A 15,797-nucleotide genomic window follows, 5' to 3' on the forward strand; every position below is an offset into this window, starting at 1 on the left:
TTTTTAGAATCGACCTCAGTTCTTAATGGGCTAGGACGTTTTTGCTTTATCCAGACTGGATAGGAGAGAGATTGAGGCAGGGAGGGAGAAGGCCATCAAACACAGGTCTCCAGCCGGAATTGAACTAAGGACGTTGGGGGTTATGTGGTCGATGCACCACCCTGTCATCTAACAGCACAGCACACACCTTTGTATTTTTAGCCCCGCTAGTGGCAGGGCTCTAAGGATGACGATCGGTCGAATACTTTGGCTCCAAACAACCTCAAAAACTACTGCCTGGATTTGAAATTGTCAACTTTGCACACAAGTTACCTCATAATCTAACTGGCATATTTCAGGATCAAAGTAGGCATGCAAGCACCTCTTCAATCAAAGCAATATGAAAACCTTGCCGGGTGCATACCTCCAAAAAGTCAAACATGAAAAGAATGATGAAGCACTCACATTCACTTTTAAGATATTTTTTGGTCTTTTTCAGTCTTTATTGATAGTGAACAGTAGACTGACAGGAAAGGGGGAAAGAGAAAGGTGGGGAGTGGCATGCAGCAAAGGTCGTCGGGATCAGGGGTCGAACCCAGTGACACACTGTCAGGCTATATTAGAAAGTCTAGGTGCCCGGACCGCTACAGTAGCTCAGGCACTTATATTTTATTTTAAAGTAAAACAGGCAACATGGTATTAGAACGCTTTTTCCGCTCTATTCCTTCATCAGTGTACACTAATAAGAATTGCCTGAAGGACAGAATGTGAGTGCTGAGTGCTGACATTGTCTTTATTTTAGATTTCAGAATCAACCTTACTGATTATCATGGCTTTTCCTCTAGCGCCTCCCTTAGGCTCAAATGTCTGCCTGTTTTTTGAAAGGCGCTATAGCCCCTCCTATATCCAGCTTTTGGTGTCTGTCCAAAAACGTTGTCCTAGACAAACATTAAATTCCCATTGACGATGAATGGAGAATTTTACGTCATAGTGTCTGAGCAAATTGATATTTTTCCGTCATGATGATGTACGATGATAAGAGCGCCCCTCACTTCACACGGGTGTGGTTTTTGAGTGGTGTAAACCACTCCTACAACTGGCTTTGTTGTGCAGAAAAAATGAGCATGGTTGCTATGTTCACCCTGTTCACCCGGGTGTGATTTCATACAACTGGCTTTGTTTGTGCAGAAAAAATGAGCATGGTTGCTATGTTCACCCTGTTCACCCGGGTGTGATTTCATTACGTCAGACATGATTTCATTACGTCAGACAGGCTAAGACCTTACACCACTCAGTTCACACAGGTGTGGTTTTTTGTTTTAAAAGGTGCATTTTACTATAATGTACCCCCATGGGTGCAAATGTCAGTCGGTTAAAAAATCAGTGCGACCTCTATGGACAATAAGCAGGGCTGGTAGACTCTTATTCTTGTCTTTGTGACATAGGGAGTTGCAGCAGTATAGCTTAGGCTCAGGAGGTGCCGGTTGAAAATAAAGCCTTGACCAACTACGGCATTTTCACGTTTCAGAATGAGATGTCTTAACCGCTATCTACTGTACTCTCTGCTATCTATCATAGGCAGTTATTTGGCAGCAGAGTGCAGTGTTGCAGACACTGACTTTTATGTCAGATGCTATTTGTCTTTATGGTATATTTATTCCTAATGCTGAGATGCCTGCTGCTGTCTTGATACAGTGAAACATGCAGAGGGCAAAGAAGATGGATGTGGACTTTGTACTCTTGTGTCATTGTTGCCTGCTGTCCCTGCTTACTGTATGGTTGAAACTGTTTCTATATTATATTTTTAGTACTTTTTTGTGAACACTAAGGGGCGGGCGTTATTTTAACTTATGTATGGTGCAAGCTGGCACCATGGTCTAAAGTGCATGGTGCAAATGCCTGTCTAATTTAGCTAGACCGTGGTCGTAAATGATGGCGCAAAGGGGTAGTATTTATTCTCTGAATGAGTCATGAGTGTGTTTTGTTCGTCACATGATTGAATTTGAGGTGATATAATATAATATAATTGAGGTGATATAATACAACCTTCTCATATGGTTTGAAAAGTATAAGTGAACTGACCTACTGAGGTATGTGAATGGTCAAAGTTCAGAGTTAATTGGGCTCCATTTTCGTCACCGCTAAACCCCTTATCCCTAAACTTATTTGCCTTTTTTTACTATTTTGAAAAACATTTTTGAATAGTTCAACTAGCCAATCAACATTGACACGTTGTGAGCTTGTAGACTGGCCATTTTAACTATTCAACTATTGTTTAGCAAAATAGTAAAAAAAGTTTAGGGATAAGGGGTTTAGCGGTGACGAAAATGGAGCCCAATATGTTTTAATTATAACACCGGCACAGTAGCCATTACACTATTAATGTCACGTACCCTCTAGTCTAGAGGCAGCTCAGGCACCCCAAGAGCTACATACACCACAGTTAGGGAATCCCTGAATATACTACTGTAGACCAATCAGTTTTCCCATTCCCTTTATGAGCCAGGTGCGCCATCTAGCAATGTAATTTGTGCTGCACATGTTTTTTTTCTCTCTATGTAAAATTTAAAACTACAATCCATACGTTCTATGTCCATTGTCTCCAGCACATCTAGCGTCCAGACCGGTGCGGTGTCTGCTTCAAATAACTTTATTGAAATTGTCAACCAGTCGGTGTTCTACCCGACAACAGGGGTAGAATGCGGGTCCATTTGGTTTCATTTTACGCTTTCATTTACGTTTATCTCTCCTATGGTAGCCTACCACATCAATACAGTATGGAATTTAGGACATCTTATTCAATGACAACAAAATATCTCATCAAATGGTGGTCCGTGGCTCAATTGGCGAAAATGGCCTTGACATGAAAAGGGTTGAAAACTACTGGTCTAATGCTCTTCATCTGTCTGCAGCTCCGTTCTGTATGAGCCTCTACCTGGACATGGTCAACACCACGGGAGGCGCCATCGCCTGGGCCTTCCTCAAGCCCATGCTCATGGGCCACATCCTGTACAGCCCCGACACGCCCCTCACCAGGGCCATCATGGAGAAGGTACAGGGCAGCTAATAGTAGTAATAATAATACAACTGTATTTGTAATTGTATAGCACCTTTCATGACATGAAATTCAGCTCAAAGTGCTTTACAGAGCAATAGAGAAAAAAAAAGAAAAGCAAAGGCATAAAACAACATTAAAATAATAGCAGTGAATAAGGCAAGCTCAACTAAAAGCAAGAGTGTAGAAGTAGGTCTTGAGCTGTGCTTTAAATATGTCTACAGAGGATGCCTGTCGAAGGTATAGTGGGAGTTTGTTCCATGCCGTCGGCCCGTAGAAGCAGAAGGCTGCTTCACCGTGTTTTTTTTAGTTGCCAATGTAATGGCAGGGCATGCAGCGCACGCCGCACAGCCACACGCATAGAATAATTACTTTCAACATGGTGTCCCTAGTTTGGGCATGTCATTGAAATATGAAATAATTGAATTTAATTTAAAATTTAAAACATTTAAATTTCTTATCACAAATGTTTAAAAATAGCAAAAATAACCAACCTACAAGCTGACGGCGCATCGTACCGAGACACATTGTGAGCTTGTAGATCGGCTATCCTCGCTATAATGCCTTGAGGTTTTGACTTTGGTGTGTGCAGCCACCTGGTTTCCTTTCCTTTCCTGACCCATGACCGCTTTCTCTCTCCAGTCCAACAGTACACTGCAGGAGTTCGCCAACCTCAAGTTGTACTCTGAAGACTGGATCGACTCCTCCAACTACATCTCCAAGTCAGCCAAGCTCCTCACTGACATGTTGCCAATGCTGCAGGTACCATGACTCAGTGGTTTAAGCCCGTCTACATCATTGTCCGGCTTTCCTACCTCATTGTCCGGCTTTCCGTATCTCCGTCCATTCATGCTGAGCTCGCTTCCTTTGTGAAAGGACAGAGATAAACTCTGCAGGGGTGTGCGCCAAGTTATTTTTTCTTCTTTTTTCGGTGGCTCAATCTTGAATATTGTACGATGTCTCTTTCTCCAACCCCTCCCCGATCCCCCGTCTCACCTCCTCTTCTCTCCCCACTAGAATTCCCTCGGCAATTCCTTTGTGGAGAATTTCATTCAGATGCAGACGAACATCAATGTCGGCAGCATGAAGGACACGCTCAGCAAGTACTGTGAGTGTGTGCGATTTTTTTGAAGGCCCAGGTTTTCAGAACTGCACGTAGCCGGGGCTCACTCTCTCATCCTGTGCTCTCCCTTTGCCTGTAACATATCCTGAATATCAAAAGAAATGAGCCTGCCTCAAAAGGTTTTACAGGAATCGTTTCAAGCGGTTTCAATGTGTTTCTCCCTTAAAAGCTTGAACGTGCCCTCAACACCCCCATTTATGCACATCACATTAATATATTATTTATAAGATCCATTTATCATCATATTTAATTAAATTACCCCTTATGCCATGTCTATATATATTTTTATAAAGAGTATGGAATTTTTAGCATTTACTGTTGGTGAAAAAATAATACACAATATTCTACACTAACACTACAGTGTTCATTTGGATTAACAAAAATACTAATAAAATCCAAAATATTACCAATATTCCAGTGTGGTTTGATCCAATGTTGTTGCTGATGTTGTTGTTTTTGGTTACAGCAAACATGACGGTCATGCTTGAGAAGAACCAAGAAATTCTGAAGCAGGTCACCACCTTGTCCAACCTGATGGTCAACATCTCCTCTTGCATTAAGTTTGACCGCTACCGTGGCTTCAACTCCGCTGAGGAACTCAACACTGTTGCTCAAGAATTGGCCAAAAACCGGGACCTTTATGGCAGTGAGTATAGATTCTGAAGCTGAAAACATGGGCAGCCTCTTGGTGTGAGCAGATAGGTCCTGTCTGTATAGAATTTGAAATTGGCGGCTGGTAGGAGGAGTTTAGCATGCCGTGATCGACAGTGGCCCTTCCAGTTATTTCCATAACTGCACATGTGTCTTCAAACGAGGTGATACAAGACCCTGAGATGGTCTGTGTTTTTCAGGTGTCATCTTCAAGCTTCCCGAAGACGAGGGCTCATCCAAGAATGGCGCTAAATCCTCCTCCAACTCCTCCTCCACCTCCACCCTGCCCCCTAGAGTCCGCTACACCATCCGCATGCACATGGACAACCTCATGCGCACCGACAGGGTCCGCAACCCGTACTTTGTGAGGGACAACCACATCTCGGCCGCGATGACGCTGCGCTACAACCGCGGCTTCATCTACCTGCAGGAGAGCATCGAGCGGGCTATCATCGAGTCCCACGCAGGACAGAAGGTCACGGAGCCCGCCGTCCAGCTGCAGCCCTTCCCCTATCCCTGCTTCATCCGAGACGAGTGAGTTGGCCCGTAGACACGGCAAACACGCACACAAGCATAGACACATGCCTTCACACAGCATAAGGCATACAGGCGAGTGCGTGCGCACCCACGCACGCACGCACGCACGCACGCACGCACGCACGCACGCACGCACGCACGCACGCACACACACACACACACACACACACACACACACACACACACACACACACACACACACACACACACACACACACACACACACACACACACACACACACACACACACACACACACACACACGGGGAAATATTCACAAATGCACATGCTCTCTCACACTTGAATGTACTCCCCAAGGGTACAGGTACTATTATGAAATAATCCATGCACTCTCATTATTCATCTGTTGAGTTGATTAACAATTCATTCATGGGAATGGTTGAGAAGTGGTTTAGTGTCGTGCACATTAATATTCATTCACAGGCACAGGTCTATACGTACGCAGAGTAGAGTACACGTGCCCTCAGGAACCCTGGCTTACCTAATCCTTGCAGAATGTACCCCACCTCCCCTGTGTACAATACATCCAATACATACATTGTTTGTACATCCAATGCAACATTGTTTAGGCATAAACTTTACACAGTGTATCAATACAGTACATTGTTTCTAATAAATCACGCCTCAACATAATGGCTGTGGCGTTGCGTGCCCCAGAGAGCTCCTTAAGACAGCGTTGATATGTCATGGCAGCAGAGGCGGCTGGCTGCCTCCCCATCCATGTGTGAGATATGGTGATCCTCTCCACTGTGCAGTCCTGATTTATTACTCAACAGCACAATTCCCGATGCCATCGCGGTGAAATATGACTCTGTGTTATAATAAACACCGTGCACTCAGCTCCGATGCATCAACGCTCTGAGTTGTGATTAGGCTAAGAAGAAGAGGACTAAATTTGATGGGATTCGGGACATGACTTTTCCCCAGCGATCTCTGACCAGGGGTCATTGATGGGGTTCCAGGGGCTCCCCAGCTAAATTAGGAACCGTTTAAACACTCACTACAAGCTCACTATGCATTGTGATACAACGCATTGTGAGCTTGTAGATCGTCATTTTATCTGACATTTTAGACAATCTCGAACATTCGGAAAACTCTTGCCTTAAAAAAAGTCTTGTCTTAATGGGGGACAGGGGTTCTTGGCACAACATTGTTTCAAATGCACATCAATTTGGGGGTGCATTTTGGAGGATGGGGGGGCTGGGTTGATGTTGTCAACAATGAGTCCAGGTTGTGTGGGTGTGTGGTGACATTATTAACATCTGCTCCTCAGGTACTTGGAGGCCATCTCCTTTGTGTTTCCCCTGATGTTGATGATTGCCTGGGTGCTGTTTGTGGCCGACTTCGTCAAGAAGCTCGTCCACGAGAGAGAGCTGAGACTGCACGAGGTGAGACTCATGAGCATTTCTAGATCACTGGTTCCCAAACATTTTAGCCCGTGACCCAAAAGAGTAATTGGACGTTTGCCCGGGACCCAAACTAGTGACAATAGCAGATCTACAAGCTCACAACGTGGCGCAAAGCTATTTTGACTACTTCTTAAACATACTGTATGTTTTCTTCAGAAATTACTTTTGAATAAAAAATGCTGCTTTTTATGGGACTTGGTTTTTTTTTTTTTGACTATGGGTTTTTTTATGCTCGAAACAAAACATAAATGGACCCATAAAAATGTGTCCGCGACCCACAAATGGGTCCCGACCCAGTGTTTGGGAAACTGTTCTAGATGACTCGTATAGACATTTGAGTCAAGAGAGAGAACCGACCACACGACATGTTTTCACTTTCTGACTATTAGTACAATCTGATAAGAGCTGAAACATAACATGGCATAGGTATGAATGTTATTCCAGCTACTGGGTGTGTTCTCGTGCGATCACAATGGTTTGTTTTTAAAGACAGGGAGAAAAAACTGTGACAACATCTATGTTGCCTACAGTTGGGTGCCACCGATATTGTCCCTTATTATTTGACCCATTTAGGCCTGACCTCAAAATTAAAAAAAAAAATCCTTCTAAATCCTCCAGTTTTCTGAAATAAATATTTTCACGATTTTTCAAAAATAGCAGACCTACAAAGCTCGTAGCGCGCCACTCGGTGGCGCGCTATGAGCTTGTAGATCTGCTATTTTTCAATAGCTAAATTATAATGTTTAAAACACCAAAAGGGGTTCCCGCCCAAAATGGGTTAACTGTCCTTTTGCGCAGATCACGCAAACCTCAGCAAAAAGAAAAGGACAATATCGATGGCCTCCAACTGTATGTCTATTGCTGAATAACAACCCTGCACAAAGACAAACAAGACAACACACTTTTGGAAATTCTGAATACTGTATGTTCTGCACACAACATTGCGATGCTTCAGTTTAGACATTGACCTGAAGTGATTGCAGTCAATAAAAGAAAGATTGTTGCCTATAATATCAACGGTGACTCCACGTGACCTTTTCATAGATGTTATGAAAATACGCCATGTCCCTTTGGAACATGGTGTTTCTTGATAGTCAGTGTGCCATATCAACATTACGTTTAATTATGACACCAACAGATTGACCATTGTCCATATACATAACAACCTTTATTTTCAGTATCAGGATTATACTGTAACCCCACCTATCTCCCAGACTCACTAGGCAGTCCCCAGTCAAGAGTTCAGAATTTGAATAAATGCAGAATTATGCGCAGGATGTAATTTGCATACACAAACATCTGAGAAGTGATTTGATTTAATCGACTACATAATCATTTTAAAAGAAAATCCTCGCTCACACTCTCTGCCTATCCCTGTTGTAATATATCAAATGGGTCTGCCAAATGTAATCTGTCAGGCAGATAGACATTCCTCTGCTCCAATCCTCTGTCAAAACTATGTTGTGAAGACACACGCAATCCGCAGCCGCTGTAAATGCTAAATACAGCGGTGTAACAAAGTACATTTACTTGAGTTTTGTACTTAACTAAAGTAGCTTATCACTTTCACTACACACTACATTTCAAATACAATTATTGTACTTTTTTATTATTCTTTTATTTTATCCCACGATTTTGTAACCCATTTTTTCACCCAGTGTCAATTATCTAATGTATACCCTCTGCCAACCTGGGTAGAGCAACGGACTGACCTCATGCTTCCTATTTTGTACTTTTACTTTAATATTGTACTTTTACTCCACTATATTTACTGTATATGAAGGGAAGGGACCCACGGGACCCTTACACTTCAATTTGGGGGTCCTTGACATGAATATGTTTGAGAACCACTGGCGCTAAATGTCTTCCCTCTCCCTTCTCCCATCTCCCCAACAACAACAAAAACAACAACAACAACAGTACATGAAGATGATGGGCGTCAACCCGCTCAGCCACTTCTTCGCCTGGTTCCTGCAATGCGCCGCCTACCTGGTGTTCACCATCTTCATCCTGACGCTGGTGCTGAAGTATGGCCGCATCCTGCCCAACAGCGACGGCCTGGTCCTCTTCCTGTACTTATGCGACTACGGCCTGACCATCGTGGCCATCAGCTACCTGGTCAGCTCCTTATTCGACAAGACCTACATCGCCGGCCTGAGCGGCAGCCTGGTGTACGTGCTGTGCTTCTTCCCCTTCATCGTCATGATGGCGCTGGAGTCCAAGCTCAGCTTCTCAGCGAAAAGTGCCCTGGTGAGACCTTGTGTTGCATCTTGCATAATAAGATTTGTGTTATCGGCGTTGCATGATTTAATCTCCGTCATCAGCCCTCATATCAGTCTTAACCGGCCACCTAAGTCTCCTCATATCAGTCTTAACAATGTAAGCACTGTAATTCAGTTTTCACTTCCGCATTTCCTAGTCACCTACTCGTGGTAGGCAGTATGTGGAAATGTCCACATTGCCTGCACTGCATGGTCCAGATAAGAACATACTGGTGATTATCGGTTGATAACATTCAAAGTGGTGGTCTGCTGTAATGTGTGCATGTGGTTTCTCTTGCCGTGGTCTGCTGTAATGTGTGCATGTGGTTCCCCCACAGGGTTTGTTCGCTCCCACCTGTTTCAGCTATGCCAGTCAATACGTCTCCCGCTACGAGTCCCAGGGAGAGGGTACGTACCACATGCTGCCATCTGGCCGCCATCAAACAACACACAACACAACGCCCTCGCTCTACCACCCGCGCACATGCATGCATGTTCACACTCACATACACATAAGGATACACACAGACACACATGGATGAACATACACATACACAGATGGATAGATACACGCACGCACGCACGCACGCAGTCACACAGTCACACAGTCACACAGTCACATACACATACACATACACATACACATACACATACACATACACATACACATACACATACACATACACATACACATACACATACACATACACATACACATACACATACAGACGCACACACACCACCACCATGCTAGACGACTGACGGACTGTTGGGACATTAACAAATGATGGAAAATCTTCTTTTTCTGGCTCATGTATTTAGGCATTCAGTGGAGTAACTTGTACATCTCGCCCATGGCTGGAGACACGGCCTCGTTCGGCTGGCTCCTCTGGCTGATGCTCATCGATTCGCTCCTCTATTTCACCATCGGGGCGTACATCCGCATGGTCTTCCCAGGTACACTGTCTACAACTAGTACTTTTAAGTTCAAGGACCCCCTGTTTTGTATGCTACTGCTCGGTCCACTCTCGGCGTTACATACCTCTAAGGTCCTGTGAGGACACCCTGGAACACCCCCAAGAACCCATAAGGGTCTCTGAAACACAGTTTGAGAATAACGGCACTGCCACCAAACAGACCTCAGTAGGCACAAGGTCACAGAACTGTTGACGATTGGTCGTTTAAAAAGGCATTTGATTAATATATCAAATGCCTCTCTCTCTCACTCTCTCTCTCTCTCTCTCTCTCTCTCTCTCTCTCTCTCTCTCTCTCTCTCTCTATATATATATATATATATATAGAACACTGAAAGTGTAAAAATGATTATATAGACTAAAAACAAATTGTTTGTGTGTGTGTGCCTTCTTTTTCTTTCATTTGATCAGGAAAGTATGGCATCGCAGCCTCGTGGTACTTCCCATTCAAGGCTTCCTTCTGGAGAGAGCTGTGCTGTTCGACGGGGCCCAGCCCAGCGGCCAGAGGAATGCTCTTCACCAACATCATGAAGAACAATCTGGCCGTGTTCGACAATGACGACAAGGGGAAAGGTACGCCGGAACTGCTGACTATGCTGATTCCTACGTGGGCGCGTGTCGCCGGTGTCTCGCAATGTGTTACCATGTGTAAATCTTTACACATGGTTCACACCAAGCACGATAATGATCACATTAACTATAAATATGTCTATGACAATTTTTCAGGGCCCCCCTGGGCTGCATGGTGCGTTTTGAAAAAGAAAATTGGGGTATTTTGTTTTAATTTTGCTGTAATTTTGGGGTACCCAGCCCCCCCAAAAGAGAGAGGCAGGCAGTCAGACAGACTAGTCGCTGAATGAATGCAGCCACTAGTAGCCATAGTGCACTAATGCAGTTTTACAGTAAAATATCTCACAATGTTGCAATGCTGCAGCCCACCTTAGTCCAACGGTAAGTCCGGCCCTGCACGCACGCATATGATGTACACACACACACACGCACACGCGCGCACACACACACACACACACACACACACACACACACACACACACACACACACACACACACACACACACACACACACACACACACACACATATAGACACAGGCAGAGTGCCAACGACAGAACATACAGACGCTGCAAACTTTAAAAAGGACTTTAATTTAGGGCCCGTGTCCACACACTGCGTTTTATTAGCAGGAGGGCGCTTTGGAATGGATGTTATTAGTTCACATATAGATTCCACATCAGGTCGTAAATGACCGGGTGGTCAAACACACAATATCACGCCATTGATGCCAATATGATTAAATCACTGTCCAAAACATAAACTGCATACTGAGCGCATTACCCCAAAGGTCTGCATAGTTTGGCTGCGCACATCACCAGGTATCTGACTGTTCATATATCCCATAGTTTGGCTGCGCACATCACCAGGTATCTGACTGTTCTATATCCCATCTTTCAGTGGGCTCTGACACTGGCTGAACTGCGCAGTGCATGATTTGATCCACTGTCATAACTTAATCGTTCTTCAGTGCAGGTGCTAACTTAATTCTTTATAGTTTAGTGTGAATGGAGCTTATGAGGTAGAGCAGGTCGTCCAATGATCCATGGGTCGGCGGTTCGAGTGTCCTTGGGCAAGACACTGAACTCCAAATTGCTCCCGATGTGCTGGTTGGTACCTTGCATGGCTTCCGCCGCAATCGGTGTATGAATGTGTGTGTGTGAATGGGTGAATGTAATGCACAATCTATGTACAGTAAAGCGCCTTGGATAAAGGCGCTATATAAAGGCACCATTTATATATAAAGGCACCATAAAGGCACCATTTAAGAATGTAGGTGTGCGGTCCCTTTCCCCTCTGTTGTGTGTGTGCGACTGCGTACGTGCATGCATGCGTGTGTGTGTATGTGTGTGTGCGTGTTTCTTTGTGTTTGAAGTATAAGAATGAGTTCCTTCCCTCTTGCACTCTCTGCCTGTCAGCTTCTCTGGCTCCTGTCAGTGTTTCTAGCTCTCTTACCCTTTTTCCTCTATTGCCTTTCTCTCTCTCTCTCTCTCTCTCTCTCTCTCTCTCTCTCCGTCTGTCTCTCTGTCTGTCTGAACTTCTAACTCTGTTTGATCTAGTCCCTGCCTCTGTTTTTTGTTGTTTTCGGTTTCTGCTGCGTCTTGCTCTCCCTCTTTCTGTCTCTCTCACTCTATCATCTCTCTCTGTTCTCTGTTCACATCTCTACAGCCCCCCCGTCTCTCTCTCTCACATGCCGTAGCACTTGCCCAATGCCCAGCCTCGACGACCTTGCAGGCGCATGCGAAGGCTAAAATTATGTAATTTAGACAGCATATAATGTAGACATATAATGTAGCATTCTATAGTGTATCCTTATAGTTTCATTGTACAGATATTCTACTGTTAGATGGATGTTAGGTTCTTAGCTTACTTATAATCCTTGATGACTATTTCTATGCGTTTGATGTATTACCATGTGTTGCTCTTGCTTACTGTAAATCGCTCTGGATTAACTCATCCAGTGCCATGGCGCCATCTGGTGGAGGGTTCTCTTTGCCATGCATTCATTGTCAATGAGCAGTACTCTTAACTTGAAAGCTGTGTTGGCCGGAGTCAGGTCCGCGATTGTCATTTAATCCACCCAAAACATACTTTTGGTAAGCGAAATACTATCGTTTAGATACATCAGACGCAAACCAAGTTTGTTTTTGGTCTAAAAAGTGATTCCGAGATATTTACGTTCTAAGTTGCTCTGTCCCATAGCAAACATAAGCCAGCGGAATTTTCATTTCCGGTTTGTACCGGATCTTTTCATGGGATCGAAATGGGAGCGTTACATGGGGAAACTGGACATAGCTGAGCACCGGAATCAATTGATATTCAAAAAGGCGTGATAAGGCGTCATCGGCAACGAGGTACATACGCAAAAGGCGTCAAAAGGCGATGTCGGTAGTGAGCGTCTGCTAAATGCCTAAATTGAAAATTGTAAATCTCTTTCTCTCTCTCTCTCTCTCTCTCTCTCTCTCTCTCTCTCCTCTCTCTCTCTCTCTCTCTCTCTCAGGCAAGAACACGTTCTCCTCCCAAGAGGACGAGGATACCTCTGGGCTCCCAGTGGGCGTGGTGCTCCATGGCCTGACCAAGATGTACGGTGATCGAGTGGCCATCCAGAACCTCAACTTGTCCTTCTACGAGGGTCAGGTCACCTCACTGCTGGGCCACAACGGAGCCGGCAAGACCACCACCATGTATGGAACACACACACACACACACACACACACACACACACACACACACACACACACACACACACACACACACACACACACCCTTTTTGTTTCTGGGGGGGGGTGATTTATTTATTTATTTTACTTTTTTTTCCTCCATTGTCTGGTTAATTGATTAATCTAGATTACTATTAGTTCTTATTATCGTTGCTGTTGGGCAGAAACCTCTTATCTCCTTATTGTTTTTTCTTTTGTTTTTGTTGCAAATTAATGCCCTACTTCGTCATACTACAGCGACAGCGTCACACAAAAGTAGCAAAAATAGCCGATCTGTTTTGAGCTAGTAGATGTTTTATTTATTTTTAATTCTGAAAAGTAACAGTTTTAGACATGAGATTTCCTAATATATACTAATATTAATAATATCTCAAATTTATATAGCACTTTTCTAAGTACCCAAAGAAAGTTATTCCGGTCCTAATACGCAGCAGTCTGCAAACATCTTAAGACTACGGGATAAAATCAATAAAAACAGTGGAATGGTGAGACAGGGGGGTGTGCAGTTAGCTGGGGAAAGCCATATTGAATTTGTTATTGGCATACGTAAGTGACATTACTAGATGGTGTTGTTTTTCCCCTCATGGCAACACCCCCCACCTTGCTGGGCTGGGCTGGCAGAGGCTAAAATTGCCTATGCTACTGAATTTTTGTTTTGATATTTTGTATACATCGTGTATTCTGTAACTGTACTCTCTCTGCATTGTAATTACGTGAATAAGCTGCTGTCAATAAGATATTAACCAAATCCGACGACACGGCAAATGTACAGCGTGACTTATTGATCTGACGGGTCTTTATCAAATGAACCAGCCCAACTAATCATTTGCCACATGACATCTGTAATTCCGCTTGAGGAGCTTGTCGATATGCGCAACTGCACCTGTACACCCTCCTCCTGCCCACAGTACTGTACCTCCTTGTTCTGTAATGTTACGAAAACAAAATGTAACAAAGTTCACAGCTGCACTTGCATAGTACACAGGCCTACTTCTTTTGAGACAATTTGATAAGGTTTGGCTGCCCCTTGTCCGTTATATATAATTTAGAAGCACCTAATGGACAGTATACCACTGATATGGTTGACTGTCTATCATCATCATTTCAAGTGTTTTCCATGACAGCATTTCATATTTCTACTTTATGCGGTGTCACTGCAGCAGTATGGGTGGGAGGGATTGAGAGTTTTATTTTTGTCTGTTTTCACTTTTGTTTATCATAATAGAAAATAATGGAATGTACAGTTGGGTGCCACCGATATTGTCCCTTATCATTAGACCCATTTAGGCCTGACCTCAATTTTTTTTTTAAATCTTCTAAATCCTCCAGTTTTCTGAAATAAATATTTTCACGATTTTTCAAAAATAGCAGACCTACAAGCTCGTAGCGCGCCACTCGGTGGCGCGCTATGAGCTTGTAGATCTGCTATTTTTCAATAGCTAAATTATAACAATGTTTAAAACACCAAAAGGGGTTCCCGCCCAAAATGGGTTAACTGTCCTTTTGCGCAGATCACGCAAACCTCAGCAAAAAGAAAAGGACAATATCGATGGCCTCCAACTGTACTACACTGTACTAATTGTATAATAATTTATATCCTGTTCTTAATATTTTTTTTTATTAACAAATCCAAACTGATGCATGCATTGTGGCCCTCATGCAGGTCCCTCCTGACGGGACTGTTCGCTCCGTCCTCGGGGACCATCGAGGTGTACGGCAGAGACATGCAGGCCAACCTGGACGATGTGCGCAAGGAGCTGGGCGTGTGCATGCAGTACGACGTGCACTTTGACCACATGACTGCCAAGGAGCACCTGATGCTCTACGGCCAGATCAAAGCGCCCCACTGGTCGCGCAGGGAACTGGACGAGCAAGTCCGCAAGTGAGTGTTGTTCGCTCGAATCCATCAATTTCTCAATTTAAAAAAATGCCGCAGATCACATACTTGTTTTCACAAGCCTATACGCCTTCTTACAGCCTAAGCCTGGATTTGTTTTGGCGTTAGGCTATGCACAGTGTTTGCTTTGGCATTTGGCCTGGTTTATTATGGTGACACATGGCACAACCTGTTTTCTTAGAGACATTACGAAACGTTCTTATGGAACCACTCCCTTTGTCAGTAATTTTGGAGTTTAAACTATGGCAAAAAATGGGTCATGTACCAGGCAGTGGTGGACAGTAACAAGGTACATTTACTTGAGTACTGCGCTTAACACCCCGGATGCCCGGGGTTATTTAATCCATTAAATCAGAGCACCCAGCGATTTATAGCAGCGAAGCACATTTAGCGACAGACCGGATGCTATCCCGGATGTAGCTGAAGTAGCTTGATGTAGCCAAAACACTCCCGAGGCGATCGACAACAACGGGAGGTTCTAACGCGACTAGCGACGGGAACGCGATGGGCTGTCTAACACATAATCTTTGATTAGAATAGGACGGAATGATTTAGATCAAGAGTTATTCACGTTTTTGGTCTCGTCGGCTAAAATGGTGGG

At 44.1% G+C, this 15,797-nt stretch overlaps 1 protein-coding gene across 1 annotated transcript in view; it reads left to right on the forward strand.

Annotated features, from left to right (window-relative positions):
- The window catches only part of abca12 (ATP-binding cassette, sub-family A (ABC1), member 12), a 102,706-nt gene that overhangs the window by 49,944 nt on the left and 36,965 nt on the right, over positions 1 to 15,797 (forward strand). Inside the window, exons 36-47 of the mRNA XM_079518737.1 lie at positions 2,892 to 3,031; positions 3,677 to 3,796; positions 4,052 to 4,142; positions 4,624 to 4,803; positions 5,009 to 5,342; positions 6,640 to 6,754; positions 8,696 to 9,025; positions 9,375 to 9,444; positions 9,859 to 9,993; positions 10,422 to 10,583; positions 13,080 to 13,263; positions 14,963 to 15,181. Of these exons, the coding sequence (XP_079374863.1) occupies positions 2,892 to 3,031; positions 3,677 to 3,796; positions 4,052 to 4,142; positions 4,624 to 4,803; positions 5,009 to 5,342; positions 6,640 to 6,754; positions 8,696 to 9,025; positions 9,375 to 9,444; positions 9,859 to 9,993; positions 10,422 to 10,583; positions 13,080 to 13,263; positions 14,963 to 15,181 (2,080 nt within the window). The remainder of the gene's footprint in view (positions 1 to 2,891; positions 3,032 to 3,676; positions 3,797 to 4,051; positions 4,143 to 4,623; positions 4,804 to 5,008; positions 5,343 to 6,639; positions 6,755 to 8,695; positions 9,026 to 9,374; positions 9,445 to 9,858; positions 9,994 to 10,421; positions 10,584 to 13,079; positions 13,264 to 14,962; positions 15,182 to 15,797) is intronic.

This window comes from Electrona antarctica, assembly GCF_951216825.1.
Source record: "Electrona antarctica genome assembly, chromosome: 13".
NCBI lineage: Eukaryota > Metazoa > Chordata > Actinopteri > Myctophiformes > Myctophidae > Electrona > Electrona antarctica.